The sequence below is a fragment of the Tauraco erythrolophus genome, chromosome 17, assembly GCF_009769465.1.
Source record: "Tauraco erythrolophus isolate bTauEry1 chromosome 17, bTauEry1.pri, whole genome shotgun sequence".
NCBI lineage: Eukaryota > Metazoa > Chordata > Aves > Musophagiformes > Musophagidae > Tauraco > Tauraco erythrolophus.
In genome coordinates this window covers 18,748,795-18,774,255 of record NC_141481.1, presented here as the reverse complement: position 1 = coordinate 18,774,255, position 25,461 = coordinate 18,748,795, and the positions used below count along the sequence as shown (strand labels likewise).

Below are 25,461 nucleotides of genomic sequence, written 5' to 3'. Positions count from 1 at the left end.
GGTCTCTCCAGCCTGATCTTCAATGGGAACATTCAAAAGACATTCCAAGCAGGAGCCCAAGAGTGAAAATTCACAAGGTGAGGAAAAAAAAAACCCATGGGCTCCATGACAACACTGCATACTTATGTCATATGGCAGTTAAACTCCTTCCTTCCCTAGTCTACAAATCATACGCATCTCGCTGTCTCCAAGACCTCTGCACCTTTCTGCCTCCATTCTCCCCCTACCATCTCTTCTACTCCAAGGCACCAACTCCTGTCACTCCCGAAATGGTCTGATACACTGCCTTTTTTGATACAAATCAAAAGTCTGAGCAACCTGTTGTACACATTTTTGACGATCCCTTTCTGTTTTGTGCTGGAAGAAGGGCCTGTGTACCTAAAACTTAAGTATTTTTTCCACTTTTATCAGTAAGTCCAGTGAAAGATATTAACTCTTCCAACAAACCTCCTCTTGTCTAATATAAATTAACAGTACTAAATATATAAAGAGCATCAGTGATTTCTTCCCCTAGCTGCTATCACTGAAGAGAAGGATATGTTTAGCTGCTACATCGGTTGCATGGGATGCAGTGGGCTTTCAACACTGATTACACTGCTATTGGGAAAAAGCTTCTCAATAAACAAACTTGAAACAAACACAGTTTTGAAAGAGACTTTGAATGCAGATGCCCAGCCACGTACACAGCACAAGCGGCGTGCTGGACCTCGCTATCTGGCCTCCAGCAGAACCAACACTTTCAGAGCAATATAAACACTCCTCCTTTTCCACTTCCCCTTCCTCTGCATGGCAGCTGTGGACAGATCTGCAGAGACTTCCTGCTAACAGACCTGTGCTGGCTGACACCTCAGTTTCTCCCAAGTAGACACAAGGCTTATAAACACTGACCTTAGTAAGAGTCAGGTGCAGACACTGCAGCATGAATTTGTACGTATTGCTACGTACGCATGACAACTTCTCTTTTCTGAAGACCATCACTGCAAAGGGGGATTTCTGTCTTAATACTCTTTCATTCAACACTTGAGAACTGTGATACTTTGTGCTTGGTGAGCTCAGTTGAGAGATCATAAATTCTTTTAAACACTAAAAGCTTAATAACAAATACCTGACCAGGAGATTAAGCGCTAACTTTCAAGCACGGAGTTCTGGACACCACTACAACGAAATAATCTAAATCTTTGTTTAACGTAGGTTACATGCCAGCACATTCAATCTACTTAAAACCACTTCCAGGAAAGTACTAGCAGTTTCCTCATCTGACCATAATGTGAAATGATAAAAGCTTTTCCCACATCACTGTAGTAGCCACATACTGCATCACTAATTCAGCACCACAGGCAGCATCCAGTGAACGCAGCTCCGCATGAAGTGTTCTGTCCCACCTGCCAAAATGGCAGAGGCAACAAGAATCAGTATCAGACAGCAGCTGGTACAATTCCAACGCCATCTTAATCTATCTAGGGAAATACTAGAGCCAGGGTTTTGAACAGCAACCAACAAAATCCCTGAGATAACCAGCAAACGTGGGCACTGAGCCTTCCTAACGTGCATACTAGCTGCCGTCCACAGCACGGTCTGAAATGCCATTCACCAACCACCAAACTTACAAAACCACAGCTTGCTCCCACTGGAGTTGTGCCCTGTACCATACTGTGCACGCTGGAGACAGGGCAGAATCTGGCATTTGAAGATTGCAAAGATATCAGAAGAGGCAAAAGATACGAATGACCTCAAGCAAAAAGTGTTTCAGTAAGACCCTAGGTCCTGGAAAAACATACAAACTTGATGAAGTTTACTGTCATGAGCGATTTTAATTCAGCTAAACCATTCTCAGTCCTAAAGTTAAGAACAAGCTTACATTTTGCAAGGTTGGGATCTAAATTTCTTTTTTAGGGGCAAGTGATGAGTACTTCTTTTTTACTTTTATATGACAGAAGGGCAGCAACAACCCTGTTTTATTAATACTGGAGATTAAAACACATTGAAGATTAAAACACGTATCACAAAAAAGATCTGCAACTGAACTACAGGCCAAGAGACAAAAAACCTTTTCTTCCCAGATTTGTCTCATATCTGATAGTAATAAATTTAGAATCACGCAACAGATTTCAAATCTTCTACAAAAACTAATTAGAGGGTCCATTTATACGTACATGCATGCTGAACAACACTCTGCCTGCTCTCAGTGCGCTTGTTACCCACTGATTTCCTGTAACTGAAAAACTATTTTTAAGTCTCAATCCTTTCGAGCTACTATTTCACTCCACAGATAAAAGGGCAGCTATATCTGGAGAAACAAAATTAGTTATTCATTAGTGCACAGCAATTCCATACGACAGTCACATGAGTAGGGAAGAATTTGAAGCAACTGAATAATATAACCAGTTAGAGGTAGGCAGGTAAAGAAAAGTGGAATTTTGCCAAAGTATTAATACTCCTACCTCTGAAAGAGTACTACTGCCTTTCTAATGAGCGCAAAATACCTGACCTATAGCTTGCACAGAAAACAATAGATTCAGTAGCGCTTCCTCATGAGAAATTTCTCGTTACTAAGCACTAAATTGCTCATAACATGGCATTAAAGCATTTTTTGGCAGTTCATCTATACAATCCAAGAGAATTTGCCTACTGAACTGGCAGGCAAAAGAGCAAGAGGCCATCTCTCCTCTGCTTCAAACTCTTAGGCAAGGAGAAATGTTTTTCCCTACCTGGAGTCCCCATCTTGATCTTCTGTGGTGTCACCAGAGCTATTCACAGCGTATCGACTCCTTGGTTTACCTGAAACAGAGCATAAAGACAGCTTTGTCAAGGAACAATCTCCTTAAACTGTTCATTAAAGTAAGTGGATTAAGAGAATACTTGTCTTTTTAAAATTATCTATAACAGAGATACAAAAAAAAAGTAACATTAAAAGCAGAAAGCCCTTTCCTTTTTAGGAACAGAAGTACCAGATCTTGTTTTTTCTATGCTCACTCAAAACACATCAAAAAACAGGAGAAAGATGTTTCATCTTCAGGGGATAAAGAGAAGAAAGCAAATAATTCACAGCAACAACTTTACTCTCAAGTGCCAGGTAACAGTTAGCAGTTTGAGAGAGAGTAGAAAATAAAATTCTGACCAACACATTTCCCTCATTATTGCTCAGGTTTCAGGATGATGATAATGCTCCAGAAGCCCCTTCCGCACTCACAGGTATCAAAATCCTTTACCAACAAAAAGCAGGAGGGGAGTAGGAGGAAAACCCACTTTTTCAGATTTTACCTATAAGAACAAAAATGGGTTTGAAGACAATTCTCTCTTGGTAAAAAGCAACTCACAAGCTAAAAAGGGGTACCAAACCTCTGGTGATACAGGGCAGTTAGCAAGCGACCCACGTCAAACAGCCTCATCGCTCTGCAGCACCTTCAGCCCACGGACCAAGACACTCGCCCGCCGGCGGGGCCAGGTGGGACGCTGATCCCAACCGCAGCACCGCGGGCGCAGCCATCCTGCCTGCGGCCCCCACAGATGCCCTGGCTGCAGGCAGGTCCGAGTCCAGCCCCCAGATGCTGTCCCAAACTGGGAAGAGGTACAACCAACACCAGCTCCGCAGCAGGCAGCTGGCACCCAAACGATCCCATGTGCCTATTTTCCAGAAGAAAGGAAACCTCTGCCACCCCATTATTTAACATGAGGGACTAAAGTCTCTTAGTTTCTACCCGGTATCAGTTAAAGCTCACTTAGTGTCTTCTGAATGCCCTCTGCCAGAGCAGCACCTTCACTTCTCACCTGCCTCCTCCTTCCCCCACAGCTCTTAAAACCCACATCGCTTCAGCTGGGCCAGGAACAGCAACAAAGCACCGGGTCGGCAACAACACCTGGTGCTAATGTGGTTCAACCAACGTGGGGTGTGAGGGGCATGTGTGTGCAAGGGGTGCCAGGGCACCTGGGGTGTGTGAGAGGGGTGTGAGGGGTGCCAGGGCAGCTGGGGACAGGGGGTGTGTGAGGGGGACATGGGGTGGTGCCTGAGGGGGGTATGAGGGATGCCAGGACACCTGGGGGTAGGGGGTGAGTGAGGGGGGTATGAGGTGAGTGAGGTGTGCCAGGGCACCTGGGGGTATGGGGTGAGTGAGGGGGATTTGACGAGTGTGGGGTGTGCCAGGCCCCCACAAGAGGGTAGGAGACGTAGGGGATGTGCCAGACCGCCCCAGAGGGTGTGAGGGGCGCGTGTGGGACACCCGGCCCCCACAGGGGCTATGGGGGGCGAGGCGGGTGCCCAGCCCCGGCGGAGGCTCCCACGGGCGCGGGGCAGCTGCAGTCCCCGGGCCGGGCCGGCCCCCGCGGCGTCGCGCACTTACTGGCCTGTGCGGCGGGGTGCTCGGCGCCGCGCTGGAAGGGGAAGCGGAAGAGCAGCTTGTTGCCGCGGCTGCCCGAGCTCACCAGGATAACGCTGATGGGGCTGGTGCTCTCGCCCATAGCGGCGCGCACGGACGAGCCCGGCCCGCAGGAAGGCCGCCCGCTGCTCCGGCTTCCGCTTCCGCCCGCTGCCCGCGGCTCCCGGCTGCTGGCGGGGCGGAGCTGCCGCGGCCGGTGCGGATCCGGCGGCTCGGGGCCTGCGGGCTGCGGGCAGAGCGCAGCCCCGCGCCTCACAGCCCGGGTCGGCCCAGCGGCTCGCCAGCACTCCCCTCAGTCAGCCCAGTGTCCCCGCTTCAGATAGTGCTTCCCGCGGACACAGCTCCCTGTTCCGCACGCTCCCAGTTTATTCCGGTGCTTCCTGTGCCCCCAGCTCGGCCCAGCGCCCCCAGCTCGGCCCAGTGCCCCCAGCTCGGCCCTGCACCCAGCCACTGCGCGGTGGCCCCAGGCCATGGCGCCAGCCCTGGAGCCTTCATGCAGGGGCTGCCGGAGGCCTGGGCTGCCCGTGTCCGTTTCTTTCCCGTGGCCGCTCTGGGTCGCATGTAGCATTTCAGCCAGTCAGTCATTAACGTCTCCAGAAGGTCACTAAAAGCTGGTGGCAAACAGCAGGGAGGGCTGGTTGCCCCGCCGGGGGTTGGCCACCCTGGGTACCCGCAGGAGCCAGCCTCTCCGCTCCCCGTGCTCTCCGACGGGCTCGCTCGCTCTCGTGTCTCGCGCCCATTGCATGATCCCAGGGCGCTTTACAGCACTGATACAACTTGCCTTGCGGTTCCTCTAAATTTACTCGTGCCTCGAGATTACTTAAGGGTAACGTTACTTCCCCTGGCAGCTGTCTTGGTGCTTTCGTCTTCTTTTGCATTTAACTGAGATCAGAAATTATCAGCAACTATATTAGAGGGTGTCCTGGGTTTTGCATGTAAATTCTTCTGTGTTTGATTGCATTATTTAGATATTTGAATGCTCTGAGATATCCCCACCGTGGACGTTGCTCTGCAATTCCCCCCCGGGACATCGGGCAGAGGTGGGTGGCTCAGGAGGGAGATGAGCACACGCAGCACGGCTGTAATCTGCAGGGCCATTCTCTGCAAGGCCAGCGATAACAATTGAAGCAAGAGAAGGTGTCGCTGAGGGGGGAGAGTTGTCTAAGGGTGATTAAAGAGCAGTCGTATTATCACGGCAGAGCATTCCTCATGCACCAATGCTGGGCAGCTACGTTAAAATTTCCCAGTAAGTCTGCTTTGAAGCATAATTTTACTTTCCTAAATAATAAATTACAGACATATTTGAAATTTCCAGTTCTGGGAGGCTGTAGTTTGGTTAAAGCAAAGTGTTACAAGTTCTTGGAGCACTCAGTAGGAAATTAAAGAATAAAGCCAGGATTTCAATTCCACTTTTAAGATTTCCAAAACTTAATATGCCCCAAATTTTTGAAAGTTAGAGCAGACGTATGTGCCACCTTATCCACAGGAATTCCCCTTGAAGGGGAGGCAGTCTTGATGGAGAGTACAGGCTCATGGGGAAAGCTATCCCTGGGCTCACAGCAGTGCCAGTCAATCGGTCACTGGATTCACAGTCAGGGCTGATGGAAATTAAAATCAAACTGTCATAATAAGCAGACAGGCCTGTTGTTCACTTCTTCTGTTTGAAACAAGAAACTCTGTTAGTCTCCTTTTGGAACAGGATTAAAAAATATCTACGTTAATACTAAAAATCACCTTTGGTGCCATTTCACAGCTTCGTGCAAAGATTCATCATTTACCCAAGGGTGGACATTCTGCTATGGGTCTATGAATCATAATTACAAGAAGCAGCAGCAAGAGAGGAAGGCAGGTCTGGTGGGGCTTCCCAGAGGACGTAGCTCCGGTGTCGATCCTGTGGCAGAGGAACACCAGCAATCATGCTGTCCAACTCCTTGCATTGCTGAGGCCAGGACCTCTGCATCTCACTACCTCGTGGGCAGCTGGAGCACTGGGATGGGGGAACTGGGCTGAGAGGTCCATGCAAGGACAGACATGGTCACCCTCCATGTCATGTTGTGGGATGTGACTTTTTCTAAGGGAAAGCTGCAAGTTTTTGAAATACCTGTAGCAAGGGATGATGAATATAGCTTCCCTCGGTACGCCCTTCCATTTAAGCTGTATGAACCAAATACCACGTGGTCCTGTGCCCTGACGGAAGGACTGCTGCCCATGCCATCAGAGGCACTTTTGATTGGAGACTACACTGCACTGCAGCTGGGCAGCCAGAGTTAGCTCCGGGTTTACAGTGGACACGTATGGCATTTATCAAAGGGAGGATGTACAAAGAGCACTCTGATAATATTCCTTATGGTAAAGTGATTGTTCTCACAGGGTCTCAGGTGAATCCCCTCTTGTATCCCCTCTTAAAGTGAGGTACAAAGGGAAGCGAATTACTCAGCCAGTGGGCAGGAGGGCTGAGGAGGGAGCTGTGGTGCTCAATCTTAAATTAAACCCCAGATAAGGCATTGGCCTCCACATTCTTCTCCACAAGAAGCATCAAGTGCTTTGTGCCTGCCCTTCGGGAAAGCCCAAGATTTCTCCTGCTTCGTGTGACAGACAATATGCAGAGAGGCTTAAATTCAGAGCCCAGTGCAAAGCATAAGGAGTGGGTCAGAGCCCTTCTGCAAGTGCCACTGCAGCCACCAGGACACGGGAGACACTGGAGGATACAGCAGCTGCTGTCTGACCCCATCCCTACGGCTTCTCTAGCACCACTGGTTCATTCCCTCCTGACCCCAGGACGCAGTGGCAGAGCCACAGCCCCAGGAGAGTGGGATCTCTTTGTAGTGAACGTATCAACTCCTCTGGGCTGTAGAGTCCACCCAGAGCAGAGAGACCTGTCCCCATGTGAAGGCACAGAAGAAACTCAGCCGTAAGCACAGCACACATGGAAGCCCAGCTCCCACCCCAAACCCAGCGCCTGCCAGCAGTCAGATTCCCTGCCCAGCAGCACGGCACAGCCGCACCGTGGCTCCTGAGAGAGGCTCCAAGTTTGGTACATGCTCCCGTGTTGTGACATCTGTACTTTGGTACGGATAACTGTAAGCTGGACATACTCCAATGTAGGCATGACCCAAGTATCACCAGATCCCTAGGAGGGCTTTCCTCCTCACAGGACGACTGTGTCTGGGGAGCACCCTCTGTAGCAATTGGTAGCATTGCTCTGAAACGCAGACACGTCTTGGTGAGGAATCTGGCTTACACATATCAACCTTCTCCGCACAAGCGTGCAAGGCTATTTGGGCAGAGAACACTATCTGACCTCTCCGACTGTACCGACCAGCTTTCCATGCCTGGCTGCCAGCGCTTCATGGTGATGTGTACGGCTGCTGTAGTTTATCAGAGTGGCAGAGAGATTTACCTCTGCTTCATCTGCTGGCAGGATACTCACTCCTGGAGGTTCAGCAGCGACCATCTCAGTAGGGCATTTCTTTGACACTTTGCCCACTTATCTGTGATTACAGACTTGTGCTGGTCTTCCCTTGGCTTCTTCAGTCCTTCACACATCAAGTGTGCCTGTGCCCTGAAGCTACTGGCCATCTATGGTGGGACCAGGCTTTCCTGTGCGTGTCCAGCGTGTAGCACAGTGCACGCCAGCACTGACTGTGGTGCTGAGGGCTATTTCACAGTACAGGGGATAATTAACAGTAAGATCACCCAGCTAGAAATCAAAGGTGTGCAGTATGAGGCGTCTAGTGATGAAAAAAAATAGTCTGACTGGCCTTTCTCGCACACACATACTTTTTTCTAGGACTGTACTCAATTTCACAAGCTCTCTCTCCCTGTATCCATAGGAAGCATTGCTACTGGGGCTGTTATAAGCAATACCAATTGCAGAACAAGTCCCTAATTCTTTGCAAGAGGCTGGCAAAGTGAAGTCCTGGCAGTGCTGAAGCAAATGGCAAAATCTCCACTTACTTCCATGAAATCAGGGTTTTGCTCCCCCTCTGCACTATACTGCACATCTCCCAGCCTGTCCCTACCACCACCTAAGAACCATTTTGTATGAAACATTGTGCCATGTGGCAGCGACATGTACTGGAAGTGCATGATATGGCACAGAAAGGCCTGGAGTCTTGTGTTCACATCTAGGAAGCAAGGGAGAAAATGTAGATTTTTCTCCAAGCTCCGTAGTATGCTTGAAATCCATATGGTCCTGAACTTAAAAATGGGTCCTAACGCTTCATCAGTGGAATTTTCCAGCATTATCTCTCTGTTCATATGTGTCCAGAGAATGTCTTTGGGCCACATGGCCATTATATTAAGAAGCAAGAAGCTGATAACGCCAGCAAGCAGAGGCCAGCACACTGACCCTTGCAGAAGTAGGCATTGCCTCACGGGGAGATAAGGGTCTCCCATCTCCATGGGTGGGCCTCTGGAGTGACCAATGAGCGTGGACAGGCGCCAAGGTCCACTCTCCCCTTCCTCTTTATAACCAGGGCTGCCGAGGTGATGAGTCCAAACCTGCTCTGAGCGTTCATTGCAAAGAGCCTGAGCCCGCACCCTCCTGCACAATGACGCTGACCCAAGCCGAGAAGGCCGCCGTGGTGGCCATCTGGACAAAGGTGGCTACTCAAGCCGATGCCATCGGGGCAGAATCACTGGAGAGGTAGGTCCCTCAGAACTCGGGGGAAGAAGAGGAGCATGCCTCCTCTGGCTTTGCTGTTGGGATGCATCTCGTGTAAATCTTGCGTGAGTGAGAGCACACTGGGACTGGTGAGCTTTGATGGATGACCTCTGTGTTGTTTGGTGTGTAATTTTCCAGAATTATACCTGTTCTACTGAATGCTTCAAAATCTCACAGCAAAACATAATTTTCTAAGCAATTCTATAGGTTTATTTCCCATTATAGCAATTCAGAAGAATTCATAGCCAGGAGCCCTGGTGAGGAATTGAAAGTAATTCATGCTCAGTGTCCTGAAACAGGGTTATAGGAAATGAACTTCAAGTGGTTTATTGTGATGCACTTTCTCTTGCAGTTTCTAGGCATTAAGAGAATAACGATCCCCTAAATTCACTGGATACTCACATTCATTCCTTCCAGTTGACAAGTAACAAATTGTTAGGTAACAAGGCAACTGGACCCCCTGCGTGAAGTATAGCACAGAAATGCCAAGTTCATACAAATTAACCAAGCTGGCACAAAAAGGGTAACAGTCCGGAAATTGCTCAGGAATTATCATGTTGTTCAAAGTTATTTAAATGTTATTTACAGCTCAATATAAAGTTTTGTGATACTCTTTCCAGGGGTCTGAAAACCGCTTATATCGATTTTGGTTCGCTCGGCTCGTGTTAGTTTGAAGGTCCCACAAATTGGCTTACAATGTAATATAGGAAATGTAGTGACAATTTGGAGCTACAATTTATTGTTTAAAACCCTCAAAAAATAAAAAATGCATTAAGTTTAAAATTATTTTTAACATTTCATTCTTCTCTAGTACATACGGATTAGCCCACTGTCTAATCTGCACATACTGCAGAAGAGGTTTAATAGCAGAAAGACCTTCCTGGTGCAAGCTTCAGGCTCCCAAAGCTCTGTTACAACTGCTGGAGTGAGTGGCAGGTTTACATTACACGTGCTCTGAGGCTCTACCATCTCATGCATGTCACTTCCACCACTGAATCTCCTTCTCATGTTCTCCTGCAGGCTCTTCTCCAGCTACCCCCAGACGAAAACCTACTTCCCTCACTTTGATCTCAGCCAAGGCTCAGCTCAGCTTCGTGGTCATGGCTCCAAGGTCATGAATGCCATCGGAGAAGCTGTGAAGTATGTTGATGACATCAGAGGGGCTTTGGCCAAGCTCAGTGAGCTGCATGCTTACATCCTCAGGGTGGACCCAGTGAACTTCAAGGTGAGTGAGCACAGAGACTTTTGGGAATGAAAACTGCCATCACAGAATGAGACACCACAGATCACTTTGGCTAATGGCAGCTTGATCCCTGACTGCACTGCACAGCCTTGGCAACTTGTGTCACCACTTGTTCCCCACCTGATTTTTAACCTGAGATTGGATCTTTTAATGAAAGATCTGATCTAGCTCAAGCAAAGAGCTACTCAGGGGCCTCCTATGGTTCGCATTAGAGAGACTCGAGTCTTTGCTACCTTTGTTGTAATTCATGAATCTCCCTCACGAGTCAAGCTACATCACCTGTCTTGGACAAAGTAAATTCTAAACATTTCCACTTTGTTGCTTTTCCCTTTAGGGAGGAAGGAGGGGACATTTGGAAAGAGGGAGTGGTATCGAGCAGTGCCTGTTGCCCTACACCAAAGGCAACTCTGCTTCTCCACACATAGCATCAGGTGGCAGCACTACCTGGTTGAGACACGTGGTTGTCATCCCAGAGCACATTGGGATCCAGGTCCATTGCAGACCCCTAGGCTGACATCTGTTACTGATCACGATGGATTTTGTCCTTTTTTCCCTTACAGCTGCTTTCCCACTGTATCCTGTGCTCCGTGGCTGCCCGCTATCCCAATGACTTCACCCCAGAAGTTCACGCTGCGTGGGACAAGTTCCTGTCCAGTGTTTCCTCTGTTCTGACTGAGAAGTACAGATAAATGGCCTCCACAGAGGGTGAGGGACGCACATCCGTGGTGCACCCCAGCTTCCAGGCTCTGGGATATTCCCCTCTTCCTATGCAGTCCTCTCAAATCCCCTATGCCGGGGCTTGGTGATCTGCAAAACCCAATAAATAATTCAAATATGAGCTACTGTCTCTGTGCTTTCGTCTCCATGTGTTCCACGTACACCTTACCGTTCAGGCAGGGGTGTTCTGAAATATCTACACAATACAGAGGGGAAAACATTAAGCTGTGTAAATCCATGTCCAAATCCATGTATTAATGAATTCATGTGCTAATTCATGTGCTAAGCTGTGTAAATTCAGTGGGAATAACGTAACATAATATTGAGCAGAAGCCCAGAATAGGCTAGAGCCCTGTTACTGCTACTGCTCACCAAAGGTATACCCACCAAAGACTGTTTCCAGGCTGACCAGAAAACAGTCTTTCACCCTGCTAAGACGTTGAATGGACCCAGGCTTTTCGTTTGGCCTATCCAAAACCCATCACAGCCTGTGGTGAACAAAACCTGCATTGCCATATGCTGTGATGTGCCCAGAGCGATGCTGGGCATTGTCTTCTCATGCTCCTCTCCATGGGGAATGGACAAGGTGTCTGATGTGCTTCATGAGCACCTTGGACTTCCTCACCTGCTGGACAGGTTTGGTAAAGGGACCATCCTCTCAGCTTGACATCTCTTATTTTTATATGAGAAGCCTTACATGCATTTGAAATTTGGGAATACTAGTGGCCACTGGAGATGGGTGTTGATGGCATCTGAGGGACCACAAATTCCCAAGGTTTCTCTAAAAAGCAGTGACAGGAAAGAGTACAGAGCTGATGGTCATCCTGAGGGCAGCGCAGGGATCCTCCATACGTAGCTGTGGTGGGTTGACCTCAGTGGGGAGCTAAGCACTGCTTCCTCACTCACTGCTCCCCCTCAATGGGATGAGGGGAGGAGGAAAGGAAGAATAAAAGCAAGAAAACTTGTGGGTCAAGATCAAACAAACAAGCAGAAATAATTGTTCATTAAGTAAAGGATAAGTGGAAAAAGAGGGAAGAAAACAAAACAAAAGAGGTGATGCAAAGGCAATCGCTCACTGTCTCATGGGTAGACAAATGCCCAGCCAGTTCCTGAGCAAAAAAGATGGCTAACCCCCCTAAAACTCCCTAAACCCGCCTCTTTTCCCTTTTATTGTTGAAATACCTCTTTGGTTAGTTGGGGTCATCTGCCTGGTTGTGTCCCATCCCAGCGTACCGTGCACCCCAAAATCTGTTCCCTGGGCAGCAGAGTGAGAAGCACAGAGGGCCCTGATGCTGCATGAATGCAGCTCAGCAAAAGCCAGAACATGAGTGTGTTACCAGGGCTGGCTTCGTCACAAACCTAGAGCACGGCACCATGTGAGCTGCTGTGAAGAAAATTACTTAGCAGGTCACATTCACTGCCCATGCCTGTCTCAGAGGACTTCTGACATGAAAAGGTGGGTGCAACGTCTTAAGCACACTGATTGACCACCTAAACTGGCACTGCAAGCTCTGGTCCTCATCTCATTTACAAAATGTTGGGACTGTGTTTGGGCAACAGCGGAGAGAGACGGTGCAGAAGCTCTGAAGCCACCAAATTGCTCTAAAGGTGTCACATGGTGCACCACAGCAGCTTTTAGAACAGTCTACATTTGTGGGTCTCAGGTAACCTGAACGTTTAAATCCACCACTTAGATGCTAGGTCAGCATCTGATGTGTGTCTGACCCCAAGTTTGTACCAAAGACTTTGCGCAGAGGCTGAGCGAAGGATGTGACAGTCACCAGTCTGCCCTGCGGAATGTCCCAGAGTTTACAGAGAGGCAGGAGCACACGCTGGGGTGGGAAGAAGGGAAGAACGAGCATCACAGGGCGGACTTTGGGAAGACGCACTCAAAGAAGAGGTTCTTCCCCATCCAGGTTTCTCCAGGCTGCTGGAGAGATGGTGTTTCCTATGGTAGATCCCCAGCACGGCCCGGGAGGGCTTGCCCAGGCTCATGCTCAGAGGTCCACAGCCTCTTTGGACAGAGAGGGGCTGGAGGACGCGAGGGGCCAGGGATGTGTGCGGGACCCTCCCTGACACCCACGGAGCCAAGGAGGACCCTGGCAGCCGGGGCCCCTGTGGCGGTGGGAGCCCCCCGTGGCAGTCGGGGCCCCCCGGGGCAGTGGGGGCCCCCCATGGCAGTCGGGGCCCCTCGAGGCTGTCGGGGCCCCCCGGCCACAGCCGCTCCCTGTGCCACGGCCCCCCACCGCTCGGCACCGATAAGATAAGGCCGGGGCGGAGGTGCCGGCCGCTATAAGAGAGCGTCCTGGCAGGCGCTGCTACCACCGAGACCTGCCCTCTGCCACCAGCCGCCACCATGCTGACCGGTGAAGACAAGAAGCTGATCCAGCAGATCTGGGAGAAGGTGGCCGGCCACCAGGAAGAATTTGGAGCCGAGGCCCTGTCGAGGTGCGGGCTGGGCTCGGGGACACTGTGGGTGAGGGAGGCGAGCGGGTGGGACCCCCATGGGGGGCCGGAGTGAGTGGTCCAGCCGAGGTTGACTGACCGTCCTGCTCCGGCAGGATGTTTTTGGTCTACCCCCAGACCAAGACCTACTTCCCCCACTTCGACCTGCACCAAGGCTCCGACCAGATCCGTGGCCACGGCAAGAAGGTGGTGGCCGCCTTGGGCAGTGGTGTCAAGAGCCTGGACAACCTCAGCCAGGCCCTGGCCGAGCTCAGCAACCTGCACGCCTACAACCTGCGCGTTGACCCCGTCAACTTCAAGGCAGGCGAGGGACAGGGGGCGGGGGGCGGGAGCGGGGAGCGGGGAGAGGGATGGGGGGCCGGGGGTCATAGTGGTGGTGCTGAGCCCTGTTTTGCCTTGCAGCTGCTGTCGCAGTGCTTCCAGGTGGTGCTGGCTGCGCACCTGGCCAAGGACTACACCCCCGAGGTGCACGCTGCCTTCGACAAGTTCCTGTCGGCCGTGGCCGCTGTGCTGGCTGAGAAGTACAGATGAGCTGCCACCCGCGCCCGTGTGCCATCAATAAAGACTCCTTTACCGCAGCACCGTGTCCGTCTGTGCTGGGGCCGGGGGCCAGGGTGGGCTGGGCTGTTGCGGTGCTCCCGTCGGAAGGAGGGAGGGATGGAGGGGCCAGCTGTAGTACAAGGGGTCAGCACCAGCCAAGGGCTCCCTGGGTGCCCATTGGAGCTCTGCCCGCTTCCACCTCACCCCAGCCTGGGATGCAGCCGATGCTGGTAGCAGGACCCGGGAACGGAGCTCAGCCTGTCACCTTGCTGTGCCTGCATCCCTCTGGGATGTGCCCTTCCCGGCTGGGAAGAATGCACTGAGCCAAAAATGGTTCTTGCATCCCCTGGAAGGATTCTCCAGGGCCATAGGATTAATCTCTCCTTGCTCCATCTATCACACGTTGGCTGCTCAGGACCTTTATTGGGGATGCTGTGGGAGCTAAATGCCTGCATGAGATCCGCAGGCAATCAGACAAGTTCATGGAGTGAAAAAATTCACCACGGACCATTGAGCACAAACACTGCTCTTGAGCTCAAGCCTCTGAGCCACAAATCCCCGTCAACTGCCAGGGAAGTGCCCCCACAGCCGCCCTGGGTGTCTGCTCTTCCCCTGGCCCCAGGAGCAGGGCAGGCAGAGCTGCAGCCCAGCACAGGGCTGCTGGTTTCAGGGGTTTGGAGCCTGAATTAAAAAAAATCAATGTCTTTAGATCACAGGTGATGAGTTATAAGACACTAAACTGGCCCTGGGTTTGCTCTGGGCTGTGACACCAGAGTAAGAAGGTGAGCGTTTGTGAGGCATGGGAGAAGGTGCATCAGAGAGCAGGGCCTGCAGCAGCCGAGTGCCAGCTGGATGCTGGGCATGCAGGGACCCTGCCTGCACAGACACGCACTCCTGGGAGCCCCTGGGCTATGCCAGTCCCGGCTCCTGCAAGTGGACTCGTGAACCCACGGTGCTTTTCCTCCATCATCCGGCACATCCCAGTCTCCATCCCAGTGTCTTCGTGTGCATTTACACCCATTTATTCTTGTGCCACCCGTTTGAAGGGCTCCTCTGCCTTTGCAGTTTGCCCCCAATGCACACGCAGGCAGCAGACACGCCGCCCAGCTGCCATTTCTGTGGGCTCCACTTCCCAGAAGATCAGCCCCCCGTGTCCTCCCCTCCTTCCCTGCTCTGAAACGGTGCCAGCTTGAGCCAATATCTCTTTCAAACACAAATGATAAGAACCATCAGCCATGGAGGAAACGCGGGTGTGAACTGTCCCCTGCCTGCCCGTGCCAGCTCTTGAACCTACTGGGAGCGCCGCAGGCCCCCTCACCCACCTCACCCTCCCTGTCTTCACCATCCTCATCTTCCTTGCCCTCCTCACCTTTCTCCCCTTCATCATTTGGGGCACACAGGGCTCCCCATGGGTGGCTGCAGCCCTGCATGCCTGCTTTCCCCGGCCGTGAGCTCCTGCTGCTGCAGGCCAGTGCTTCCATCAGTGCCCAGTGCTGATCCTGGTGGCTCTGCCAAGTGTTCTCCCTTCCCAGGAGTCAGGGTGACCCGGTCCCCCTGCAGCACCGGGGCCAGCACAGCACGTGTGCAGGAGAGATGGCTTTGGCAGGGCTGCTTCGGGGTCGGTACGCAAAGGGATGTGACTGCAGTTTGGGGAGCAGGGGGTGAAGTGGGCACACGCTTCGGGGTTCACTGGTTTGGGGTGCCCTGAGGGAAGGAGAGCAGCAGGTGCAGTGTGGATGAGTGGCTGCGCGTGGGACAGCAGGGTGTATACAGGGGCAGCGGGGAGTGCGTAAGGATGGTGTATGTGCAGGGGCCATGTGAGATGGCAGTGCGTGTACCGGGCCAGTTCACGCGTGTGCGTGGAGGCTGTGCTGGATGGGTCACTCTGTACCTGCAGGTGCCCGTGGGGTCACATGTGGCTGCCAGGGGCAGTGGGCAGGCTCGGTCTGTGGGGCACAGATGCCCACCACGCTGCTGTCCCCGCCGTCGTGCCAGAACACAGCCAGGCTGTGCCAGAGCTGCCTGCGCCGGCGGGGCTCAGCTGGGACCCCGCTCCGAGCCCTGAACCCAGCCTGTGCCGGGAGGGGACACATGTGGACGCCTCCACCTCCGCCAGCGCAGACCCTAACCTCAACCCCTGCCAGCACAGACCCTAAACATAAGCCTAAACATAAGCCTAAGCCTAAATTTAAATCTAAACGCAAACCTAAGCCTAAGCCCGCAGTCAGCCTGCACCACAGGGGACGGGCCACCCAGCCTGCGCTGATGCGAGCCCTGACCCTGACGCTGACCCCGAACCCAGCCGGTGCCGGGGGGGGCAGGGACCCCCGAGCTGGGACCGGTGCCGGTGCCGCGGGCGGAGCGGGGCGCGGCGCTGGCCGGGGGGGAGGCGGGCGGCGGCCCCGCCTGGCCGGGCTCCAGCGCCGCCGGGGCCGGGGCCGGGAGCGGGGCGGGCCCGCGGGGGCGGGCGGTGCCCCCGCACCGCATATAAGGGCGGTGGCGGCCGGCGGGGGCACCCGTGCTGGGGGCTGCCAACGCGGAGGTGACACCATGGTGCTGTCCGCCAACGACAAGACCAACGTGAAGGGCATCTTCTCCAAACTCGGTGGCCATGCCGAGGAGTACGGCGCCGAGACCCTGGAGAGGTACGTGTCCATCCCTGTCCTCATCCTCTCTCCTGCTGTCCCTGACTCCCTCCCATCTGCCCCCATCCTCTTCCCATCTGCAACTGTCCCTGTCCTATGTCACCCTGTCCTATGTCACCCTGTCCCTGTCTCATCTGTCCTCGGCCTCCTCTGTCCTCCAGGATGTTCATCACCTACCCCCAGACCAAGACCTACTTCCCCCACTTCGACCTGCATCATGGCTCCGCTCAGATCAAGGCGCATGGCAAGAAGGTGGCTGGTGCACTGGTCGAGGCTGCCAACCACATCGATGACATCGCGGGTGCCCTCTCCAAGCTCAGCGACCTCCACGCCCAAAAGCTCCGCGTGGACCCTGTGAACTTCAAAGTGAGCATCTGGGAAGGGGTGACCAGCCCGACTCCCCTCCTGCACTCCCCTGGCCACCCCCTCACCTCACCCCCTCACTCACCATCTTCTTTTGCCTTTCAGCTGCTGGGCCAATGCTTCCTGGTGGTGGTGGCCATCCACCACCCCTCTCTCCTCACCCCAGAGAACCACGCTTCCCTGGACAAGTTTCTGTGCGCCGTGGGCAACGTGCTGACTGCCAAGTACCGTTAAGACGGCACCATGGCTAGAGCTGGACCCAACGGACTGCCAGCCCCCTGACAGCGAGCAGCCAAATGATCTGAAATAAAATGTTTCATTTGTGCTCCAGCCCTGGTGTCCTGCTCTGGTCGCTGCCTGTGGGGAGGGAGTGGGAGGGATCTGCGCTGGGGGTCTGAACTGGGGGTCCCCCCTGCCAGGTGGGCATACAGAGGAAAAATGGGCTTTGGTTTGGCTGTCTCCGAGAGGAGGCAGCATTTGGGTGGTGGTGCCCAACACGTAGACACGGCTCTGCTAGCCTGGGGCTCTGGGAGGAAGCAGAACGTTTCCAGGCACGGGTGGAGGGAAAAGGTTCATGGAGGATGACCAGAGTCTGCCCTTGGGAGCTCCCTGCAGCCCCAGCCTGTCCTCCCTTGCCCCACCAGCCCCTTGCCCCCTTTCAGGGCAAATTGTTGGAGATCATCTTCTCCTGGAAGAGCCTGCAGTAGACATCGGGGCACAGGGGCTGCTGGTGCCTATGACCCTCTGCGTGGTAGCAGATTGAGGACATCCAAGCGCAAGGGCATGCATCTGTACATCCCCAGCACGCAGAGCTGTGTGGCATCATAGGACTTCTTCTGTTTCCCCCTAATGCTGCATCGCTGGGGTGCCGCTTTGGAGGGGTTCTGGGGGGACACAGCAGGCATGGGGGACTGCAAGGCGAGCAGATGGGGCTCAGCCCCAGATCCTGCTCTTTGGGTCCTGAACCGCCGCAGGGTAGGAGGTGTCAGGGTAGGAAAAGGAGCACAGACAGCGCAGCGGTGCTGGGTGCCGCAGCACGGGGTGCCGCAGCACGGGTGCCTGCGCAGCCCCCGGCCCTTATCGCAGCCTGCAGCAGGGCGGCCGTGGCGGGGGGTGCTGTGGGCAGCTGATAAAGGAGACCGTGGGCTCTCCTCCAGCTGTGGGTGTGGTGGGAGATGGGGCAGCAGATAGTCCTGGGGGGCTACAACCTGCCAGGTGCTGAGTAAGGCTGCCCTGTCCCTGCCAGGGCTGGGAGGTGCTTGGTGCTACGGGGAAGGTTTGAGGAAGCCCCGGGGCAGCTGGTGCAGCCACAGCACGAAGCCAAGCCAAGGTTGCCATGGGCCCCTTCTCTCCCTGGCACTTGCACGGATGGACGCTTTTCCCAGCACGGTGGCCTCCAGTCACCATCAGTGAAGACACCAAAGGCAGGAAAGTACCCAAATGACTCTGGAGAGAGAAGGAAGCCCTCCAGCTCCCAGGGTTTCTCCTGCAAAGCACCATGGGCATCCTGACCCCATATGACCACCATGCCTGGGCACGGTGAGGATAGGAAGACAAAGCAGGTCAGCGCGTTGCTGACCAACCTGATCTACCTCGGCATAGGGCAGGTGCTGAAGCAGGGTGCACCCTTCCAGCTGACATCAACCAGACATAGCTGTGGGCAACAACTCTGCTGCACGGAGACCCTCTGCTCCCCGGGGAGCTCAAGGGGAGCAGGGGCATGGCGGGGGTTATGGCACACAGGTGTGCAAGGCAGCGTGGACTGGTGTGTAAAGCACTGGGGCGAGCCAGCATCAAACCCAGCACAGACTTGGGATGCCCCAAACCTGGCCACAGAGGACCCTCGGAGGGTTCTTGGGCCCATGGCGCGTGCGTTAGGGGCGAGGGGTGAGGGCAGCGCAGGGACTGCGTGTGCATGGAGGGGCCAGGGCTGGCAACTGACCCCACAGCCTCTGCCGGGCTTTCGCTCGGGTGGCAGCGGGCAGTGTCCCGCCTCTGCAGCGCTTTCCCAGGGCTCTGCCCGGCCAAGGGACCCAAGAGCCAGGAAGAGTTTTATCCCAGCCGACTGTCCCTGCTGCCACAAGATGGGGAGCTGCCACCGCAGTGCGTTATCAGGGCAGGCAGAGGGTGCGAGGGCCCAGCCCCGGAGCCACTGGGCAGGGCGAAGGGGCTGCCAGGACGGGCTTCCAGCCAGCCCCATGTCCCCGGTGTGACTGGTGCCAGCTCAGAGAGGTGCAGGAGCCCTCCCCAGCCCCTTTCCCATGCCAAGTGCCCAGCAGCTGGGCACCCCATTCCTGCCGGCTTATGGCACAGGGGTACGTGGGGCTCCCTTCACTGGGCATCTCTCGGTGGCCATGGTGCCATGTGCCCCAGGCACAGCCTGTCCCACAGGTCACAAGCACTGGGAGCAGCTTTCTACAGCTCGGCTCTCCCTGAGCTGCCTCGGGACCCGCAGGGGTCCGTGGGCTAGGGCAGGGCAGGGCAGATATTTGTCCCACTGCCTGTCCAAGTTGGTTTTGCAGCTCGTATGGCTGCAGCCCTGGTGCTGACGAGGTGGAATGCTGCAACTTCTGCAGTGGCAGCCCAAAACAGCACCAGGCAATGTGGAGGAGGTGGACTCAGGGGGCTTTGCCCCCTGACCCAGGCCACAGCAGCGCACGGGAGACAGAGTCCCAGGAAGCAGCTTCAGAGGAAGAAGGAAGATGAACTTCTTCAGGTGAGACAAAAGCCTGCTCCGATGTCTCCACTACCTGGAGGCCTTTCTCACCTCATCAACATTTTTTCTTGATGGACAAAGTTCAAAGATACCCACAGAACAACATAGTATTTTGTTATATGACAGTCACCAAGGCAAGTGGCATCTCAGAGCTCATTTTTATTGAAAGAGCAACTGAAATGACATCAGGAAACAAACTTGATGGTTACACCTTTCCTGACCACAACACTTTTACCAGTCTCTTCAGGGGCTGCAAACAGCGTTGTCCAGGCAGCTTGGCTACTCCTCTGACTAGCATCTGATAAAAAGCCATGGCCCTAGAGAGTGTGTCCTGGAAAAGACACACAAGTACGTACCTCTGGAGGAGGTCAGGCATCCAAGGGGAGTTTACCAGGAGTTTCCCCTCCAAGGGTTAACAGGAGCAGCGGGAAGATACAGCATTGGTTTATGCCTGGAAGCTGAAATGAGGACACCAGTTGAGGGAACCTCTTGCTGGAGAGACGAGGGAACGAGTTTGTTTTACAAATTCTTCTTTTGTTTATACATCCCATATTGGTGTTCAATATGCCGACAGCATCACTCACCATTGGTGCAGACTATAGGGTTTTCGCTGAAAAACTGCCGCGTAAGCAGTTTGTTTGCCTTGTGGTTGGACAGTTACTCCCTTCTAAATGTCAGATTTTCCATACTGAACTGATCCCTCCAATTTGACTAGATCATTTTGAATTTTAACGCAGTGCTTTGGGGTGCTCACAGTCTCTCCAGCTCAGGCACATCTGAGAGTTTAATAAGCGCATTCTCCAGTACAACACAAAAGTTATTGATGAAGGAACAGTAAATAATGATGTTGAACCAAGGACTGGAATCTGTCGCAGAAGGAAAACAGACTCATCTGAAATGATTCATTCTTGGCAATGGCCATGGTTATTACTCATCCCTTTCTTCGATTAAATGTCCCACTGTTTTTTCGTGATTTCAAGTTGACTGCTTTATGGTTCCTTAGTTTCCTCTTTTTACCCTGCTGATGATAATAGACCCTAACACCTCGTTTCTGCGACCCCATCACCCTCCGCCACTTCTCAAAGATACTGACTGTGTGGAGACAGCTTCCATCTGCTGCTGAGGTAAAGGGACTTTTTTTTAGGCAAACAGTCTGCAAACACCAGAATGCGTGACATATACTTTAATCCACACATTTAGGATCCTCCCACCTTCTCCGCTGGCTGTTTTGCCAATGGGAAAAGGAAAAGTGGTCACAGAAGATAGAAAATAGAGTCAGCCTTCACTAAAATTCCAATTTTGATGAAAGACTTCAAATATTTTTCTCTCCTTCCTTTCCTAGAAGCGGAGACTGCTCCCAGCGCAGCAGCTGCGTCAAGCACAGCTGTACCAGCCCCTCCAGACAGGACAGGGCTGACAAAAACAAGCATTCACAGAACTTAAAACATTGTCTGCTCTTCTTTGCCATCACAAAAAGTTCAACTTTGCAAGCAACATCTTAGAAAACCTTTTTGCTGGTGCCTCTCAGAGTTGACCTCTGAGGAACTCAGGTCTTGTTCTGCGAGTCCCGTGACCAAAAAGGCATTGAGCATCACGAATCCCCCATCCTTGGAGATGTTCACAACAGAATCCAGGTCTTGGATTTTATATCTGGGAGGAGAAGGATCTGTGGTAACACAGTGTTGGCCACATATGCCTTCTCAGTGCCATCACTGCTGTTTCGGAGCCGTTCATCAAAGCCGAAGCTTTCCACACCTACTTTGCACTGGTTTTCCACCTTCTTTTTGTGGCTGACCATGTCTTTTTTGATAGTGCTGCAACCCTTTTCAATGAGATTACAATATTTTTCAGTCAGGCCTGCTTCACATTGTCCACTGCGGATTGATTAGATTTTCACTACAGAGATAGACATTGAATAGAAATGCAAAAATTGTCTTCCTGCTGCTAGCCCTGTCTTCCTACCAGCAGTAACAGCAGTTTCAGAGGGTACGTTCCTGCCTGTTGTTCCTTCAACATCTGCCTGTTGACCTGCTGCTCAGGAATCTGCTATAGCTTTTAAACCTACTGATCCTATTTGTTTCCACAGCCTCCTGCGGCAGCAAGTTCCAGAAGTTCATTCTCCTCCCCGCCCCGTGTAAAGTCCTTTTTATCCATTTTAAACCAACCTACCAGATTCATCGATGGCCTCTAATTATAGTCACGCAGAATCTGATGAGCACCAGGTCCACATTCACTTTATGAGTTTGAAGAGCTGGCTCGCTCTTCTCCCTCTTCCCCAGGGAAAAATCCCAACCTTTCCAGGACCTCCTCATACTGCAGCTGCCCCATCCCCTTGGTCATCTCAGTTGTCCTGCTCAGGACTCTAAGTCCACTACGTTCTCAGATTTAGAGGCTAGAACTACACAGATGCGGGTGCACCAAGCTGTTACACAGCAGGCAAAAGATGTTCTCTTGCTTGTTTTGAGAGCCCAAGCCCTTCCTGATGACATCACCACATTTTTCTGGCTTTTTGCTGCACATCAAAGGCAGCAATTTTGGTGAACCATCAATGAGGACTCCAGCATCCTTATCCTGAGCTGTAATAGCCAGTTTAAGTTCAACTTCCTCTGCTTTAGATCTTATTTCCCTGTCTGTGTCACCTTATTTATCTACACCAAAATGATTGACCTCCTGTTTTTCCATGGAAAGCTGCATGTAGTGGAGCTCCACAGACTACATCAAATAGCCTCCTACCAGTCTCCTGCAGTCATCTGACATTTCTGTGGAAAGCTAAAGCATGCAACTCTTAACAACAGATTTTTGGTCCATATTCCTGGGATACAGTTCTTCATTATACTCTTCCTTTCCAGATCCTCTGTCACAGGGACTTCAAGTAGGCAAAGAGCTACTGGGTAGACACAACTCAACGAGGATCTAGCTGGACATGGTTAAAACATTGGGTTTTCCAGCCAGCACTGCTTTTTACTCCTTGTACCAGGACTGAACAGAGACACGGGAGCAGACTGTGCCAGCACTGTGCTCTCCAGAGACTTTTGCACATGGCCAAAAGGATCCCAACTACGGATTTATGGAAAGCAATACAGCAAAATGTGCATCGCAGCTGCTCAGCCAGAAAGCTTTTATACCTTCTTCAACGGTTGAGCAGCTGAGTGCCTTTATTAATAGTAGAAGTATACTTATGAAAATTCAGGGGTCAGCACTGTTAAAGCTCCATAGATTCAATTTGGACAGATCACCATTATTTATTTTTCCAGATCGTAGATTCAAACAGTGCTATTTTCAGTATACAGTCCAGATTCCTACCCAGGCCTGTAGGAAATACGTTCTCCAGAACAGGGTCTTCCACTCAGGTCTGCCTTCCTGAGGAGGGTCTGTGCTTGAGGACTCATGGACCAAAGAGCAAGCGGCAGATGTGGTGAGCTCTAACCATCACACAGGCATCTGCACTACCTTCAGAGCCAAGTGTGTCGCTCAGCCAGACGGCAGCGCTGGCGCCGCACAGCCATGCTCCCCACATTTTGGCATAGGCAGAAGCTCACCAGGCATTTTCTAAACCTTGCGGCTTTTCTTACCACCACAAAAGGAGGCAAGTATAACTGCAGCCAGCTCTTCTGCCTGCCTGCAGGTCATGGTGATCCATGGGTGGCTGCATGTGTCCGCCTGTGGCACTGCCTGCAGAAGATGAGGAAGCTTCAGCTCCAGCTTCAGCTCCAACTCTGTCTCTGCAGCAAAAGGGAGACCTTCCTGGTTCAAACTCACCCCTTCTTCTGAGGTTGCAAGGCTGCTTAGCCAAAGGGGGAAGGAGCATCCCACAGAGCTGCTAAGCCAATGACAATGTTTTAGTGTCTCGGGTTTGAGGCAGTGTCATTTTGGAGGTGACATGTCCTACAGCATCCACCACCCCAAACAGTGAGCACCGGAATGCTTTTCTTGGGGAACAGAAGCAAGTCTAAGGAACCCGAGCTGTGAGAGAGAAGATACTGCAACACGTTGTGGATCTGATTCTGCATTACATTAGGTGAGTTTGATTTATGCTCAGATCTCTCAGATCTTTGACTTTGAGTGTCATTTTTTGTCCTTTAAGAGGAAAATAACCGTCAGTAGAGACAACATTGCAGGAAAGTTGTTCTTAAGGATTGATTGATGATGAGCTGATACCTTTAAAGCGGAGTTGAAGGCTAAATTAACACAGAACGAGAATAGAAGGGTTTGTTTGTTCTTCTTTCAGAAGAACAATTTTTGAGCAACAGCAAAATCAACTGGGAGAACTGAAAGCTAATGTAGCAGAGGCTTGCCATTCCTTAGGGAAAACATTGTAAAATTACTTTAGATCCCAAAGAAGCAGGAAAAACAAGAGGGAAAGAGTGTAATACCTAACCGGAGCATGATTTCCTAATATCAAAAGGATATTAGGAATAATAAGCTGGTTATGAAAAGTGGAGAGGAGGACTAGGCATTAAAGAAGGCTTTGACTGATATTCATAATATGTGTGAGGGAAGTCAGATAAATCCGTCAAGTTGTGGGTCAAGATGTGAAGGCTCTGGCACGAGCTTTGGTGTAAGTCCTGAGATGTGTTACAGCAGCATCATGTGGTGCTGCAACCATGTGGTTTAGACTGGAGGAAATATCAATGAGTGGAAGAATGGTAAGACAGAACTCAAGAAAATAGGGAGATGACAACAGGAGCGTTGAAAGGGAATTATTGACCTGGAGGGAAAGTATTAATGGAATCTGACCTTGGATCTGGCCTTGGGATTTTTATTAATGGCCAAAATATTTAAAAAAAAAAAAAAAGATGCCACAATACTGGAGGATCAGGATATTGCAGGATACTTGCATGGTCTCAGGGTGAACATAGCAGAAAGCGGATGGTATCCTCATGCCCGGGAAAAAGATGTGGAGGAAGCCGATGCTGTCATTACGTAGGACAGGTTCCAGAAGGAGAGCTCTGAACATCCTGGGACAGGATTACACAGGGACACATAGAAACGAACAGGCCCTGAACAAATCTAGGCTGGGAATTAGAAGAGTTGTCCCTTCCAATCTCACGCTTTATGTGCTCAAGCTTCGGGGCTGGCTTCAAGGAAGGCTTCTAATACACTAGATGAGGGCATTGCCAGCTACTGACAGCACGAGGTGCCCTCACTGGGCTGCCGGTGACGTCAGAGGCTCTAGAAAATGACTGGCTCTTCCCCAGGGGATTTTTTCCCATACCTAATAAACGCACCACGGGTATATCAGGCCTGTGAGAGCAAGACACAAAGATTTTGAGCTCCTGAAGTAGTAAGTCCATCTTCAGGGAGATTGTGGTTGTCTGAAAGCGGGTCTGAAGTCTTCAACCAAGCTGACTCAGAAGCAAGTGGTGGGATTTTTGCCTGAGCAAGGACTCAGCCTGTGTCCAGACCACGTTATTCTCTTGGAGAACATGAACACATCGGAAAGCATCCCAAAGAAAAGGCATGTAAGAGGGAAGATCTTTGAGTCTTTTGGAGACAATCAGAGAATCAGAGATTGATTTGACCTACAGAAGCCACATCTCCTGCGAGCCCCGTGAACACAGAGAGAGCAATCAGACCTTCTCGGGACGAGGATAAACCCCCTTCGGACTGAAGGGCCGAGCCTCCGCAGCGCTTTCAGTTCTGAGCTGGGGTACGGCGGCAGCTGCTGCCTCTGGACCACTGAAACATGTCCATGTCTGTGATTTCAGGTTAAACTGATCTAAATTCCCATC

General features: G+C 52.0%; 4 protein-coding genes across 9 annotated transcripts in view; 3 read left to right on the top strand and 1 right to left on the bottom strand.

Moving 5' to 3' along the window:
• The window catches only part of NPRL3 (NPR3 like, GATOR1 complex subunit), a 53,934-nt gene extending 49,446 nt beyond the window's left edge, over positions 1–4,488 (bottom strand). For 3 of the 4 annotated variants that reach the window (XR_015222661.1, XM_086622538.1, XM_086622539.1), the window contains exons 1-2: positions 4,338–4,488; positions 2,709–2,778 (exon numbers count right to left, since the gene is read on the bottom strand). Coding sequence is in view for 2 of the 4 variants with exons in the window: in XM_086622538.1 (XP_086478664.1) it covers positions 2,709–2,778; positions 4,338–4,455 (188 nt within the window). In the remaining 2 variants the exon portion in view is untranslated. The remainder of the gene's footprint in view (positions 1–2,708; positions 2,779–4,337) is intronic. The other variant, XM_086622546.1, reaches the window with a different exon arrangement.
• A 577-nt stretch (positions 4,489–5,065) lies between these two features.
• Positions 5,066–11,120, top strand: LOC104378728 (hemoglobin subunit pi). 3 transcript variants are annotated; one of them, XM_086622070.1, is made up of 5 exons: positions 5,066–5,199; positions 5,342–5,413; positions 8,852–9,021; positions 10,060–10,264; positions 10,843–11,120. In XM_086622070.1, exons 3-5 carry the CDS (start codon positions 8,927–8,929, stop codon positions 10,969–10,971), a joined length of 429 nt encoding a protein of 142 aa, XP_086478196.1. In that variant the 5' UTR covers positions 5,066–5,199; positions 5,342–5,413; positions 8,852–8,926; the 3' UTR covers positions 10,972–11,120. The 3 variants fall into 3 exon arrangements, with proteins under 3 accessions (XP_086478196.1, XP_009984108.1, XP_086478195.1); XM_009985806.2 differs by lacking the exon at positions 5,342–5,413; XM_086622069.1 differs by lacking the exons at positions 5,066–5,199; positions 5,342–5,413 and adding an exon at positions 6,515–6,751.
• Positions 11,121–13,302: 2,182 nt separating this feature from the next.
• Positions 13,303–14,043, top strand: LOC147527619 (hemoglobin subunit alpha-D). The gene is made up of 3 exons (XM_086622061.1): positions 13,303–13,447; positions 13,561–13,765; positions 13,868–14,043. Exons 1-3 carry the CDS (start codon positions 13,356–13,358, stop codon positions 13,994–13,996), a joined length of 426 nt encoding a protein of 141 aa, XP_086478187.1. The 5' UTR covers positions 13,303–13,355; the 3' UTR covers positions 13,997–14,043.
• Positions 14,044–16,503: 2,460 nt separating this feature from the next.
• LOC104371073 (hemoglobin subunit alpha-A) lies at positions 16,504–17,343 on the top strand. Its single transcript, XM_009988369.2, has 3 exons — positions 16,504–16,650; positions 16,812–17,016; positions 17,119–17,343. The coding sequence occupies exons 1-3, from the start codon at positions 16,556–16,558 to the stop codon at positions 17,245–17,247; spliced, it is 429 nt and encodes a 142-aa protein (XP_009986671.1). The 5' UTR covers positions 16,504–16,555; the 3' UTR covers positions 17,248–17,343.
• Positions 17,344–25,461: the final 8,118 nt, after the last annotated feature.